Raw genomic sequence first — 16,290 nt, 5'->3', positions numbered from 1 at the left:
CCATGAAATTTTAATATGTGACAAGCTAAGACAACTTACAAAATTTTCCTTACTCTTGTTTTATATTACAAAATTCTAAAAGTACTTGCAGAAAACTGTTTTGTTCTGTATTTTCCATCAATTACATGGGTCAGACCTTTACCTGCCTGTTCAGTACGATGGTGAACAGAGACACTTTATCTTGAGGAGTACAACTAACCAGTCGGATCTAGAAATCTGGGGCTAAAAACAGCCTAAAAGAGATGATTCTCCATCACTGCTAAGAAACTTTTAATAAACATTTGTTGTCTTTTTTTGTCAATGCTGTAAATCATTTATTGAAATCCATATTTAAGACTTTCTTTGTTAAACCAGATAAACCTCCATTAGCTGGGTTTTTTACAGAATTAAGCACAGCCTCTGAATATTAGCTGTCATATTAAAACAAAAAAAAGGCACGTGGTGCTGTTCTACTTTTGCTGAAAAGTAGAACATACTAAACCAAGCATGGCAGTTTACATGCAGAAAAAAGTTTAAAAAAAAAGTTAAAACTGTTTTCAGACTCACATATACAAAATATTAAAACAGACTGATTCCAACCCCTGAAAATTTCTCCGCTTCCACATGATGATATAAACACCACCAGCTTCTGTCACTGCTCAATTGTCTATATAATTAGTTTTTATATAAATTGCACATAGCAAAAATAATTATAGATATCTCTCAAGAAAGTTTTAACAGTAGGTTTTCAAAGATTCTAGAAAGCAAATGCATTCTGAAGAGCCCAGAAATCTAGTAAATAAGTTTTAGAACAGAAACTTTTATCAGAAGATGAAGGAAATTACCTGGTCCTCCCATATTGCCACATGGCACCTTAGTGTCCTATCAATCACAAGGAACAAGGGAAAGTAAATAGGGATAGAAAGATTAAATGTTGCATTGTGAACAAGAAAACAAGTAGACTGCACACAGCATGACAGCTCAGAATGGTCCAAATAGATATCTTTAACCAGAGAAGCAAGAAAGATATTGTTGTAAGCACTTTCCTGCCCATGCTGATATTTGGGTAGCTTCTGAAGCTAGCACAGATGCTGAGGCAGCCAAGTGAATCCTTATTGCTGAGTAAGATCGAAGTGCGTTCTGTTGATTTATCTTTTTATAACAACTTTGTTCCACATAGCAAAACTTTCTATTCAAGTACCTAGGGCTGTGATGAGGCCGACTACACTATCTGGCAGCCGACGGTGCATTCCATTTCCATTAGGTCATTCTCAAAATCAAGGTGCTTAAAATTGTCTTGCAGTGTCTGGGGCCATCCCCAAAGTGATATGCTGTTTCTCCGTTTCATGCATCTGCAGAAATCATTTTAAGAGCTGGTATGCTGGAGTCTGTGTACCTTCCTATAATTGGATTTAGCTGCACAGTGTTCCTAGCATACATCAGGCAAGTAGAAAGAGGGCTTAAAGCTTGAGGGTATCCCAAGCAATGCGTAACATCTAAGCAAAGTCTTCTGTCTTGTGTCTTCAGTGAGACTCAAGCATAGGCTTAAACACTTGGACAAATAGAGCCTCAGCTATTGTTTGCATCCCAGAAGTACATTCAGTACACTGGCAGTTTCAATAAAGAGCCTGGAAGGATTCGAACCGTTCGGCTAGTTCACCGTCATCACTTAGTGGGAACGAAGAGAATGGATGAATTGTTCTCGACTAAGCAATTACAGTGCAGCATCATATGTTAATCCATCTCCCTCTTTTTTTTTTCCCAATTCTAAGTTTTCACACAGAAAGATGTTTTAGAAAGCTAAGTAGTGATGATAAGTCAAATTCAAATATATGTTAATTCTCCTAAACTTTGTATTTTGCAGTCACCCAGAAAGCTAGCATTACACACATATGTGCTCATGCCAAAAGATTTAGCATCCCTTGCTGAACCTGGAAACTACAGACTACCATTTGTCTGTGTCATTTTGTGCTCATTCACAACCAAACTGATCACATGCACTATGCCTAGAAAGCATTGAGAAGACTACTTGCTAAATGTGGGCAGTCAAGTGTTTCTATCAAAGGTGTCAGACTTAACAAACCATGAAAGAAAAAAAAATGTTCCCAAACCTCAGTACTAGTCCAAGGCAAACTTCCTGGAAGCCTCTATACTTAATTATACCATTATAAATCTAAAAAACCCCAATATTTGACACTAAAACAATAATATGTTTTTATGGATCAGCTATGTTTAGGAAGAAGGAAGAAGTATATCTTTATGATTCAGAACAGGCTCCAAAATGCTGCTATTCTGTTTTGCAAATTCTAAAAGAAAATGATCACATAGTCTCCAAGGACTGAAACAAATATGTATTGATAATAAAAAACTATTTGCACTCCATCACACATGAAAAAAAGAAAAATACAGAGGGCTTTTTTTCCTCTAAAGTTCAAGGTTTCAGAATTTTTCCATGATGAGTTTGGACTTAACTATATAATAATAACTGCCTTTAGACTTTTGTTTTTATTATATCATTAAAGCTCTCACAAATGACAGAATAATTTTGAAAATTGCATCCAACATTTCTATGCTATTCTATGGGAGCTGACCATAAATAAGGTTTATAAAGAATGCTGACTGTAAACTCTAATTCAGATGTGGTCAAAGCTTTACATACAGAAGAAAAAATGTAAGTGTTGTTAATGCCAAAACTACATCAGTGATTGCTATGCACGGTGCCATGGAGGACTGCACTGCAGCGCAAACAAATGCCACATTATGATGTTAATTTCTGGCATCAGCAACTCGTAATAATGCTGACTGTTTCATTCTTTCTTTGAAATATCCTGGGGAATGGAGTAGTTACTTACCCTCTGAGGTCAATAAAGCAACCATTGGGAGCAAGCTTGTATTTTTCACATAATTTTTACTGGAAAGTACTTACAACTTCCTTTCACTTTCACCAGCACACACACATCTAAGATACCCGCACACACTGTGAATAAGCAGTTATAACACCAAAGACTTTTTCTTTCCCCATGAACTTCAATTTCTAAGATGTTCTTTTAGCTGCCCAAACAGATTATGGGAACTGGTGCCAGTCAGCTAATCTAACTCTATATTAGCACTTCGTTGTTTTGTTGGCACTACTGATGTACAACCAGCAGTCTGAGAAGGTTGTATGCCGCTGATTTAATCTATACATTCTTTAAGACAGTGACAATTTCATACTTTTGTGTGTATAACGCAGCTGGTGGTACTTTACTACATTCCTTTGCTGACAACACCCAGGCGGGCCCCTGAACCAACTTCAGCCACAAAAGTTTACGTTTCAGTGAGAAAAGTATAGGTCTTGGTTAATTTTTTTTTTTTTTTAATGGCAATTCTACTTAGGACAGTAATGAAAAAAAAAAAAATCCATCATCAACTTGTGTTGTTGCACATCATTACTGGATTAAACTTTAAATCTCATCTCTTTAATAGGGTGTATAAAACATTATCACTTTATTATTACACCACTGAAGTAGTAAGTGCCTCAAGCAATATTTGTTATACAACTAAGAGGGAGGCAGTCCTGAGGGGAAAACCAAATAGCTTTACTGATAAACAGCTTAGCAACACTGAAAGGATCTTCTTGATTGCTTCCTGAAAAATTCCATATATAAACCTTAACACACAACCTGTCTGGCCACCCAGCAAGCAGCAGGCTTCACAGTTTTGCTGCAGTCCAATGTACGCTTCTCTGTCCTTGGCTTAAGAAAAGACTGCAAGTGTATTCTTGAACTGCTTTGGTGCACATTAAAACAGATGATCTTAAACAAAATTCTTTTACAGATATCGAGAGGCAGCAGGTAGAAGTGCACTGCCAAAGATCTGAGACTGTTCCACAGCCCACGTCAGGGTTGGGACTAGATCACCCTCACAGATGTGGAAGAGGAGGGTGTTTGTATCCTGGCACAATCAGCAAAAGGAGAAGGAAGTGAAGCACAGGGTGAGAGGAGGGCAGCTGTGGACCAGTTTTGCTGGTGGCAGTTTTGCAGCCTGTTCAGAAATCAGTTGCAATTTTAACAACGCATTTTCCTGAATTGGCCTGAACTACCTTCAGCCCAACCTTTGTGCTAGCATCTCCTTAAAAGCCTAGAGGTGTTTTGTGTCTCTAAAGGCATCCCCAGTACTGGTAAGACTCTTTGAAATTCTTTGGTCTACTGCAGGGCACATCTTAGCAATTGCAAAGGCTTATCCCAGACACAGATTCAAAGCAAGCAAAGAAATCCCAGTTGTCCATGCATATTTGACCAATTTGACCAATCTGCAATTTGACCTATTAAATATGACAAGCAAAATCTTAGGAGAGAGGAAAACGTTTCTCTGGCAGTTTCCTCCGATACTCTTCATAGTAGGAAGTGACTTAAGGTTTCTACAGGCAAATGAATGGCCCTAAAGCAAAGTGCACCTACGTAATCTTACCTTTGTCTATTGCTGAAAAAGCATGAATACACATGCTTTAGAAATAGACTGTAGAAATAATTGGCAAATATTGGTAAAAGATCACCAGTTCTAAAATGAAAGCATTCACCTTTAAACAAATAAATCTGGTTTTACTGATAAAGGTCCATTTAGAAAATCCTGACTCTACAGAACGTTCCTATTATTCATCTCAACTAAGATCACGTTTTTCACCCAAATCTCAACCAGATGGATGTAATTTTGATCTTAAAGAATAAAAATTTTTAGATTTTTAGGTGAAATAAATGGCTAAGAACCTACCAAGTTCAATTAGGGTTATCAATTCAATGGTTACTGAAGGCTTGGAGAACTTTTAAACACTTAAGCTTTAAGATGCTAACATTTAACTGTGCAAGTAGAACTATCCTTGGTCAAGTGTATCAAAGGAGAAAAAAGCATCTGAGAACTCCAGTAGTTCTTAATCTAATAAATATTAGATTTATTATTAACTGAATTTTACTTTAATGCTTAGTTTAATATGCTTTAAAATACTTACTTCAGAATTACACAGCCTGTACCAGTAGGAGGAGCCGTCCAAAACACTTGAATACGTGTCCTTCTTCTTGGTGTGCTCTCAGTAACAGCAACAGGACAATTACTCATGAACTGCGTTTCTTCTTCATCTATGATCTAAGGAAATACAAAGAGAAGAATGTGAAAAGATAAGGACATACATAGCCAATGACTCGAATATGTCTTGTCAGCTCATGTTTTCCTTCAGTGGGATTATTTATAATACTCTCTGCTTAGCTCAGCACTACTTTGGTAAATTTATTTATAATGTGCAGATCACCCACTGAAATGAAAACAAAAAGCCCACAAAATAAAGGCAGAAGAATATTTCAGTTCTAGGTGAACAGAAGTTAGTTCCTTCTGAGCGTGGCTGCAAACAACCTTTCTTGTAGATCCCGATTACTGGAGCTTCCTGTAAATGTTAATGAACTGAAAATAATAAAAGATGCATAATTTCAACTTTTTTTTTACATTATAGCAACTGGTTAGGACAGATGGAACATGCTAGAGAAGAAGGGGTTTCAATTTTTTTATTTTTTGTTTGTTTTTTAAACTAACCTTTGTTTAAACAGTATTATTCTTCAGGCATCAAAAGAATCTCCAGGTCAAAAGAGGTAATATATAAATCATAATCATTTATAATTCAGAGACCATTATTTAGTCCAATCTGCACACATTTTTGCTTTTTGTTTGATTGATGTTTAACAGAAAGGTTTAAGTGGTATAAGTCAACACAAAACCAGAGAGGCTGATTTGGACCTGGTGGTGTTCTAAGGATTTTACTCAAGGGTGCCTGTGACAAAATAGCTTTCTCACTACATATGTACTTCATGGATTGTACTTTAAGCCTTCTGTTCATCAGATCTCAAAGAAAATTCATCAGAAGCTGCCAAGTTTTATTTGGAAACAGGCAATGCTGTGATATTGCAAAATTTCTCTTCAAAATTCCTCAGTGGTCTACTTTCATTTGATGAAGCCACAATTCTCACTACATTGGGTCAAGATTCAGGCAATAAATTATAAACCTTACCATTTTGAGAAAGAAGCTGTATTTATCAATTTATAAAAAGACTCAACTCTGAAGGAGCTTTTTCAGAATTCTGGTTCTAATAACACACACAGTTTTACCAGATTACAATAATTAAAAAAAAAATCTTCTGGCAGTGAATAAAACTTTAAACAAGTATTTTGACAAAAAATACTATTTTACATTCTGAAAAAGTGGTAATATCTATAGTTTGACCAGATCTGCTTTAGTGAGCAGGCATCCACATTGTCTCACCCAATGATACTGCCAGCATTTCCAAACATTTTTAGCTGAGCCAACTAACATTTCTGGTTTTCCATGGCAGAATGAAGGGGCACTGGCCCAGAGGAGTGCTGAGAAACTCTATTTAGCTATCAATAGGGTAATGGTTAATGAGTTTTAAATATAAAGCCATTAATAGTCTTCAACTTTTTTAACGCTTCATAGAATCTGTGTAACTAAACACAATGTGTACAGCTACTACTTTGAGAGATTTTAATTAACGTGAAGCATTGGGAAGCATGGGATCTAGTCTAGGCTTAAGCTGGCACTGCACGGTTTCTACTTCCACTTGATACAATTTAATGCACTTAACTCGAGCATCAGGAAATCCCTAATCTGCAACTCTGTCTTGGCCATCAACTGTATTTATTGTGTCTGCCTTATTCCTGCAACAGTAAAATAAAGAAATAAAACTGTTTACTTATCTCTCAGAAAGGTTGTCTCAATTATTCAGGACCATATCAATTGACCTTTTATCCATATCTCACTAATTAATTCTCAATAAAACCCCCAATTTTGGTGGAAGCTTTGACTGAAGAATGGGTGACTTTATACCATCTCATACAAAATAAATTACTACTGTACATTATACAAAAGCAGGATAATTCCCATTGAAAGGGCTCTTAGGAGGTTATCTGAAAGTTCTTAAAAAGGACAGCTTTTCTAGAAAAAGAGAAATATTGCAAATTATTGTACAAGTTACACTAGCTCCATATTCTCTTGTCAGATGCACACTGCTGCTGTAGTATCATAACTCACACCCTTGGATAAAAGCTTTAAAAATACGTTCAATTCAGGTGAAGAAAGATTAAGTAATTACAGGTAAGTGTAAATACTTTACGACTAACTAGATAAAAGCTATTCAACAATGATCAATATACCTTTCACATATGTTGATTTTTGCAAATCTAGTTTAGTTCTTGTCTGACACACACTTCATCATGAATGTTTCTTGAGAAGCCCAACTGAAATGAATCCGTGTTCGCAAAGTATAGAGTTGCTATTTTCAGCTAACAAGAATTTAGCTGCTTTCATATCCCTAAATATCATTCCTCCAACAGTCATCATTGTAGACCCATCTGTGATGCATTTGCACGTTAAGTAAGTTCTTGTCTCCAGGTGAGTCAATCCTGCTTTTTCCCCCAACAATGAAGGGATTCACAAGGAACACCAAATCCAACAGCTACTATTTAAGGAAGGAGTTGTGAGCAACTGTAGGTAGTTATTACAAGTCAAATTTCTGGCTGCTGCAAAACCAGAACCTGAAATATTTGTCTGAGTTCTAGATAGTCATTAGGTTGGAACACATCCATGCCCTTTTCCAGTAGCAACAAATGAACACAGAAATGCAGACATATTTTGCACTTCTATAGCCTACCAAATTCCTGCAACCTAGCAAGTTATGAATTTTCTCAAGGAATACAGATGCCTATAATGAAATAATTTTAAAGTTCTGGTTGCATTTTAGAACATAGTCCTGGAAGAACAGGAAGTGCTTGAACCTCAAGGCTACATCACGATTTCCTGCATCACTAACCATCAAAGCAAGAAGATTTATGCAATAAGTATCTACTGGGAAAACCTGACCATAAAAGAATAAGGTCCTCCAAAAAAAGTTCCTCTGAAGAAAAATTAGATAGAAGCTTTCTTAATAAAGACTCCTAATATTGACAGGATACAGTAAAGAACTCCGAAACTAGTTGGAAAAACTCAAATGCCAGTTGATCTGAGAGGATTAAAAAAAAAAAGTTATTTTAAGATATTTTATGAAACTCAGAAGAATTATCCAGATCCTAGGAGTTCAGATAAATATAAACCCGTCTCAAATATATTTGTTAAAAAGATGGGGTTTTTTTCCATATCCATAGAGGTTTGATTCTTTATAAAAAGTTCTTAGGGGCAATACAGAAAGGGTTCACTACTTATACAACAGGATTCCAAATGACGCGATATTTTAGGGTGGTGGATGATATTGCACTCACACATAACACAGGAGAAAACAATAGCATCCTGGCCAACTTTGGGGGAAAAAAAAAGATATGTGATCTCTGAAAATAATACAATCCTGATTTTTCTTCTGGAATCAAGTCAGACCACATAGGCATGAAGGAAAGAATTGGCAGGAAAAAGACATGCAGATTAAAATGTAGCATTTGCAAAATTATAGCTTGCTAAACCCCAGGTTATCTGTAATGGGAAGCCTTACATTTTCAGGAATGGGCCAGCAAATTAACTACATGTTGGACAAAAATCCTAAAAACTAAAATAAACACTTGGTTGAAGAATCCGAGGTCTCAGATCTCAGATCTCTCAGGGATCTCTATGTGACTAATTCTTTTGAATCCACAAATGCAATGACTTTAAGTCTTAATGTTCTATTTAGGTTTTGGTGTGTTGGGTTTTTTTTTACTTATGATTGAAATATTATTGGACCAATTTATTCCTTCAGGGAAACTAGTGTAAATCCTGAACAAGACTTTTGGAGTTAACCCGGATTTGAATGAGTGTCACAGAAAGTAGAATTTGGCTGAACTTGGGTAAATCTACAAACATGGAAGTAAGGATATTAAAAGGGAGAATTCACCAGCTCCAGGCTCAGTCTTGCATTCTTTGCATATTCCAAACACTGAAGAGGTTGAGGATGGGTTTTGGGTGTTCCTGAAAAGCAGGACTGGATAACTGTTGTTAAACAGATGAACGAGCGGTTTTCTTTTCTCAGAACTGGAACATTTCATGCTGAGTAATAGAGCTTGCTATCTGTTTCTCATTTCTATAAACTGTTAGTCAAATAAACTAAACCAGGCAGTTATTCTTTCTATCGTTAAGTCTATATCGGTATTAAAAAAAAAAAAAAAATTCAAAATACTATAAACCACAAAGAAAGGAATTAGTATCAAGTACAAAAGGCGATGAAGTTACATAAATCCTCTACTGGCTTGTGTCCACTTCTTTAGTTTAAACCACTGGCTAGGCTCTTCACCACCACTTGTTCTGTGGACACATCATCACTTTCCACCCACTGAAACAGCTGCGTTTCACTGGAACAACTGAGTTTAAAAAAATAAAAAACAGACAAAGTTCACAAGATAAGCATTTTTGTGGGCAGTTTTCTTCTTTGGAAGAGCTAATATGGAGTCAGACTTCCAGAATGTTGCAAAATGATCTTCTCCTTGAGGAAACTTTCTCATTATAAAAGGAACATTAGGTCTACATAATGGTAATAATATTTGGCCTTTAGGGATAAATCTAGAACAGAGCTTATTATATGGATGGGAAAACTAATGATGAACAAAGTTGGTTTAAAAAAAAAAAAAAATCTATCTCAAAGATATGCTTCACATAACCAGTTTCTTTGACTAAAGGACACAGTATTTCCTTCAGAGTCTGTGCTTAGAATCAGAAGAATCAGAACTGGGACTTTTTATGAAGTGTCAGTAATCAATCTTGATGCAGACTATGATTCAAAGCTGTATAGCACCACCGAGCACTGCTGGGCTCTCAGTAAGATTTGCCATCTTTAACGCCACACCCGAAGACTGGAGTTGTCTGATAACTAGCCACACCTTGGAGCACTGGAGAAAAGTGTGCAAATCTATTGAAGAAAGGCATTGCTAAAATACACTTGTAGATTATCACTGTTTTCTAGTAACTTCTAGCACAGACTTTACATAGCTATCCTACAATGTTGTAACTGGAAATCAAATTTAGTTCTGTAATCGTTACCTGAGCACAGACTTTATTAAGTAAAGATGAAATGCACTAGATGACGTGATGGTAAGTTCTGTGAAAGCAGTATCAGCACAAATCATATGCCTCTCCACCCACCTGCCTCTGTGTGTCCACCTACCTGCTCATTTTTCACCCCAGACACAAGGTAGTTGGAATCATGGGAGGAAAAAAAAGACCCTTCCAGTTCTACAAAGAAGTATGATGCCAGACAGTCAGATCAAGTCTTCGATGTATATTAGCAAAAGGAGAGGAAAAAATAAAGGATTGATAAATCATCTTCCAAGAAATGGGGGGGGGGGGGCACGGAACCAAACCCAAACATTTGTGTGTGAGATGTTCTAAGGAAAACTATTTGAATTCTGTCCAACTGTCCTTCTCTTCTTTAAAACAGACAATTTGAATAGTGTGTTCATTGCAAAAGCCTGTGTTGGATGATCAAAGGGAAAAACAAGCTACTGAGAGAATCCTGTCTGAGAATCTTATGCATTAAAGTGTCCCAAAAATTTTTGCTATCAAGAATCTTAGTCATACTGTACTGCATGTTGCTCTTCAGTCTAAACAAACCTCAGAGCTATATTACACCTATTATAGGGCAGGCAGTAGGGTCTATTCTAAGGTGCAAATCAAACAAAAGGAGGACGAAAGCAGTTCAATGTGACGAGAACCTGAAGCGCGTTAAAGATAAAGCACTACACTGCCAGGTTTTACACTAAACAGCCTTTCCTGCCTGAGAGACTGTCTATGGAAATTTTAACAAAACAGCAACTTCTTTACTTATTTCAATGTATATGAAAAGAGAGGACGCATATTGACAGAGACAGATAACAATAACTTAACAGCATTTAGTAAATGTAAAAAGTTATATTGCATATTTTTTGAGTTTGAACCACTCTCAGTTAACTTAATCAGTGTTGTAATATGTTGAATTAGAAGGCTTATGCTTGTAAATTGAAAATGGCCAAATAAAGTAAAAGCTACCCATGAAACTCAAGAGATGAATGAACTTAGATTGTTGTGAATTGAGACAGTTTTCATCTAAGTAGTCACTAAGAGTAGACTTAAGATCCAAAGTTTAATCTTTGTTTCCTATGAATTTTTCTCCTTAACTGTAACATTAACATTCCTATGAAAACAGTTGGGTAAATTGATTCAGGCTACTTTATCAGACTATATTAATAGTATTTTTGACAGATAATCCAGCTTTTCCCAGATAATGTATTACTTTTATAATCTCTAACAGAAAAACTGTATTAGGCACAGAAAGCTGTCATTATTCTCATAGCTATAAATCTCATTGTGTTCCATGTATAACTTCCTTTAAAAAGCAGCTATTTTGACTAACAAAAATCCTCTCATTTCATACTTGAAAGGCTCTTAGTAAATACTAAGTTCCAGCAGGGAAAGAGCAAAATCTTTTAAAATAGTATTGCCTTATGAAATCCCTTCAAAGATTCTAGTTTCTTAACGCAGCCAATACTATCCAACAATTCTCATCAGAAACGGGAAATTATTTTGAAGACCGAACTTGCTTTTCTCACCTTGGCACGTAAAGATTCAAAGTGCACCAGCTGACTCGTGCCCAAGAGAGTGCCCCGGCGTAAGCAACAGAGCATACAAATTAGTCGCAGCATTAGGGACATCAGCATGAGTAGATTGTGTAAAGGAACTTCTCGTGATGCTTTGTACAAAAGCAATGAGTCACTCTGTGCCTTGCATGACAAATGGCTTAACTTTATTCTTCATGCTTCGTGTTCAGTTTAACACAGATCCTTTTATAAGATTTGAAATGATGTATTAGGATTCTGGGCAAGATTGAAAATTTTAGTTTCAAATAAACAGGGCTTTTGGCTCACCTTGATGTATAATTTAATAAAGTTAGACCTAAATCTAGAGTAAATTTACTGAGGTCAGACTCTATGCTGAACAATTCAAACACATTAACTTGTAGGTTGGGGTTTTTTTCATTACATTCAGGCAGTAGCTAAAGACTGAACTTGCTTCTCAATGAAATCAGGGTTCGTTTATGGTCTAAATACAGTTTACTTTTGGAAGCATGAAACAAGCAGATGAAAAAAGGGTACATTTTATGAACACTCAGTCAAATGAAAATGAAGAATTTTAAAACTTTTAAAACGCTGTTCCAAGGATTAGGAAGCAGAACTGTCCTACTGCAGCCCTAAGACAGAATAATAACCAGTAAGGATGATGGAGACAGCTAGCAAAGTTATGCTGCGGCAATCCTTTGCTGGCCTCCCAGGAACAGAGTCAGCGTTAGTTAGAGCAGTCCTCCACCTGCAGTTCCCTTCACCTGAGCCAAGGCCAATCTAAAATAGCAGCTGTAGAGAATCAAATCCAATATTAAAAAAAAAAAAAAAAAAAAAAGGAGCACAATCACTTAGGCTTCTTGCTGGCTCTCGCAGAATTCTCATTCCTCTCCTTCTTATAACTGGAAGATCAGAGTGCAAATGGTTCTTCCAAGATTACAAAACTAACATACTCATTTCAGATAAGACTATAACCACAATAAACTTCAATAAAGATACAGGCAGGATTCATTGTGTAATACTGTCACAGAGAGATTATTTATACTCAATGTTATTGTTGTCAAATTATTTCAGTATGAACATTATTTATTTGGCAAAAAATAACCACTATATCAATCTGATAAGAAATTTTCACAGGGAAGAATAACTTTTGATAGGTGGTGTCTCAAGTGCTTTCAGCCTGGAGAAATGTTGCTTGCTGAAGGGGGTGTTCCCTCACTAGGCCAGCAGGGAAGAGACTGGCTTTGCAACTTGGAGGGAAAGTCATAAAAACAAACAGAACAGAGATTTGAAGACTCATCAGTGCTTTCATTTACCTGACTGTCAAGCCAGTTTTTCCCCTTTGTTCAGTGATTATATGTGTGAGGTAGAACGGGTCAGAAAAGAGACTGGCTGAAGGTTACTCATTTTGTAAAAACTCACACTAGCAGTGAACTGCCTGATTCAGAATAGATATATGAATCTGCATCTTCCATATCAGAAGTAGTCTCTTCAGTGCTGCTCCCAGAGCATGCTCTACTAGAACGTCTCTCAGCTTTTGCAAGATAAATAAGTACATAAGGTTTGTCTTCTAATCCCAGTGTGCAGCCAGGTGAAAATATAAACATTTTTTGCAAAGCAAGGTTCTTATTTTTTTAGCAATATTTAAATTTCAATTTTAAATTAATTGTACTACAATCCCTTGATATGCTGAAAAAGCACTCTCATTTGTAAAAGATGCAATTGTCAAACTGGAGCTATACCAGATTTGTTTTTGTTCTGCTTCCTGGGTTCTGTGGGCATCAGTGCACCAAGCTGGGAGATCTTTGACAGAATTTGGCTGTTCTTTTTACAAAAATGAGACAGAGGGTTGGTACACAGGGGGCCACCCCAACTTTATGGCTTCCCTGGATTTCCCCGACTTGAATTCCTAGTTGGTTTTCTAAGCCGCTTTCCATCTAAGTTGAGCTATTGGCACATCACAGAGCAGGCTGAAGATCCAGCATCTCACGTTTAATCTCCTCCCAAAAAACTCCTGTTTATGAAGTCTGAGGCCAATTTGAGGTATAACAAGCTGTTAAGGATAATAAGAAGTATGTTTTTGTAGACCATTTAACATATTGTTTTGAAAAAGGAGCTTGATGTCTATATCTCCACTTCACAATTGAGAAACAGACTACACTAAAGTGGTTTGAGAAAGGTTGCTCAGCAATACAAGTCACGTCTCACTTCCAGTCAAGTGTTGTATCCACATTGCCTTATCTTATATCACTTTCTTTTATGAGGCTGTGAATACATTTCTTTCTTTGTACAACCTTCTAATGCCATTTATCCATCTAGAAAATCAGATTAAAATGGGCTCTTAAATATGAGGTAGCTAATTGTATTATATGTAACTAGATAAAATGGCAGCAAATCTATTTAGGAGAGATCGCAACAGTTTTTTCTCTTTCCAAAGAAATGTGTGTATTATAAGCTTAAATGAAAGGTCCTAACTGTAGTGACTGCACAAGATATATACAAAATCCTTAAGCTTATACTGTTTTTAAGTGATTGTTATCTAAAAATCCTTGATTGTGATGTTGATTTTTATATAACACCCCCTTCAGCAAGCAACATTTCTCCAGGCTGAAAGCACTTGAGACACCACCTATCAAAAGTTATTCTTCCCTGTGAAAATTTCTTATCAGATTGAAATAGTGGTTATTTTTTGCCAAATAAATAATGTTCATACTGAAATAATTTGACAACAATAACATTGAGTATAAATAATCCCTCTGTGAAAGTATTACACAATGAATCCTGCCTGTATCTTTATTGAAGTTTATTGTGGTTATAGTCTTATCTGAAATGAGTATGTTAGTTTTGTAATCTTGGAAGAACCATTTGCACTCTGATCTTCCAGTTATAAGAAGGAGAGAAATGAGAATTCTGCGAGAGCCATCCCTTTACAAAGCAGAGGGATCCAAGAGGAAAAGACTGAGAAATCAATCCTGAAATAGACTGATGTTGCGTGGAGGAGCACTCTTTAGGGCTGCAAAACGCCCTGGTGCAATCCCTGTTCTAATGACTCAGACACTTGAACCTTCCTCTCTCCATCCAGATTGAAAGCCTTTTGTCACTTGTGATGGACCTCTTCTCTTCTGACTGGAAATTATGTCTGGATGAAAAGTTTTCCCAAAAAATTTGTGAAAATTTATATATTCCGTTAAAAGATTCAATATACCGGTGTTTCTTTCTGGAGAGACAAGAGACTGAAACATTTCTCCAAAATATTGAGAATCCCTTCTAGCATTGGTTTGCTCGTTCGGGACTGAGATCCACGTCAGTTCTAACAGTGCTAACTTAGAACTTTAAAAAATGTTCAATTAAAAACAAATAACAAAACTCCTTCTGCATTTATTTCTGACCCTCGCAAACAAATGCCTTTGTTTGAAAAGGAACAAAACCGACCTCCGAGCTTCCTCCCCAGACCTGGCCTTCTGTGTTGTCTTGAACTAGGGCTCATCAATAGTCTCTTATAACACATCTCTTATCAAGAGTTTATGTTTAAGCCAGAATGAGCACTTTGGCCACATAACTGCAGCATATATGTATACACACACACACGGTGCTGCATCTGGCAGCACCAAAAATTCATAAACAACTTTTAGTGAATAAAAGATTAATCCCTGGTTGACACAGTAGGCCACTCATGCATGCAGAGGCACATGCACATAAAACAAACTCTAACAATACATTAAAAAAATAATTTTTTCCCCACATTTTCCAAATCACATGGTAAAGAATTTATTCAGATTCTTCCTGTCTCAGCACAAAAAAAAGATTTATAAATACGCACCTAAAACAACTTCCAGGTCTTATGCTAAGTATGCATTTAAGGTCACTAAAAAGTCAGAGGCAGAGTGCTCAGTACGCTGCAGGACTAAGTCCAGGATAAATTAGAATTATGTTTGTGGACATGCTTGTAGAAAGCTGAAGGACTATCTGATTGCTGTGAGCACATTTTTCTGCTATATTTGTAAACTTAGCTAAAAATCAGCATTCACATTTTTGCTGTATGCAAACGAAAATCTTGTCAGCACATTCTTAATCATTTGTCAAAGCTACATGAAACTTTTCATACTAATACTAGGATTTTCCCCAATTTCTGCAGCAACTATCTTTACGGGCCTGAGGTCACGTGTCTTTGCTTCTGTCAATGCATGTAATTCTTTGCACAAAAATACTGTTTATAAATGCTTGAAAGGATGTGTCTTCACTGCGACTAATAGATATTTCATTAGTAAGGACCTCTAGTCACCATTCAAGTCCAGTCAATAACATATTTTAAATTCAGTGGTCCAGACTTCTGTTCATCATAAAAATAAGCTTTAAGCACTCAAACAGATGAGATGCAAATAACCAAAAAACTGACATTCTCATGTTCATAACAAAACAATACTTGAGAGAGAAAACATGATCTAGTCCTAAATCCACCATTCTTACCATCAGTTCTAGAAAGCTTAACTAAAAGCAGTCAAGAAAATCTGACCTTCATATCAGAACAAACCACATGGACTGGGTGAGAGTCATTACCTACTAATTATTGCATTTCAGTAGTTTGGTAAAGTTGGTGTTAAACGATACTGCTGAGGTGTAGCTCTTCCCCTTGAAATTAATTACATGATTAAGTTTTGATAAGATTATCATTATTCATGTACTGTTGCCACAATTGTATATTGCCAATATCTTTGGCACCGTAATGAG

General features: G+C 36.3%; 1 protein-coding gene across 1 annotated transcript in view; it reads right to left on the bottom strand.

Moving 5' to 3' along the window:
* The window catches only part of SPON1 (spondin 1), a 212,176-nt gene that overhangs the window by 166,455 nt on the left and 29,431 nt on the right, over positions 1–16,290 (bottom strand). Inside the window, exon 3 of the mRNA XM_076343905.1 lies at positions 4,964–5,097. Within this exon, the coding sequence (XP_076200020.1) occupies positions 4,964–5,097 (134 nt within the window). The remainder of the gene's footprint in view (positions 1–4,963; positions 5,098–16,290) is intronic.

The sequence above is a fragment of the Aptenodytes patagonicus genome, chromosome 7 (assembly GCF_965638725.1).
Source record: "Aptenodytes patagonicus chromosome 7, bAptPat1.pri.cur, whole genome shotgun sequence".
NCBI lineage: Eukaryota > Metazoa > Chordata > Aves > Sphenisciformes > Spheniscidae > Aptenodytes > Aptenodytes patagonicus.
This window is presented reverse-complemented; position numbering and strand designations above follow the sequence as displayed.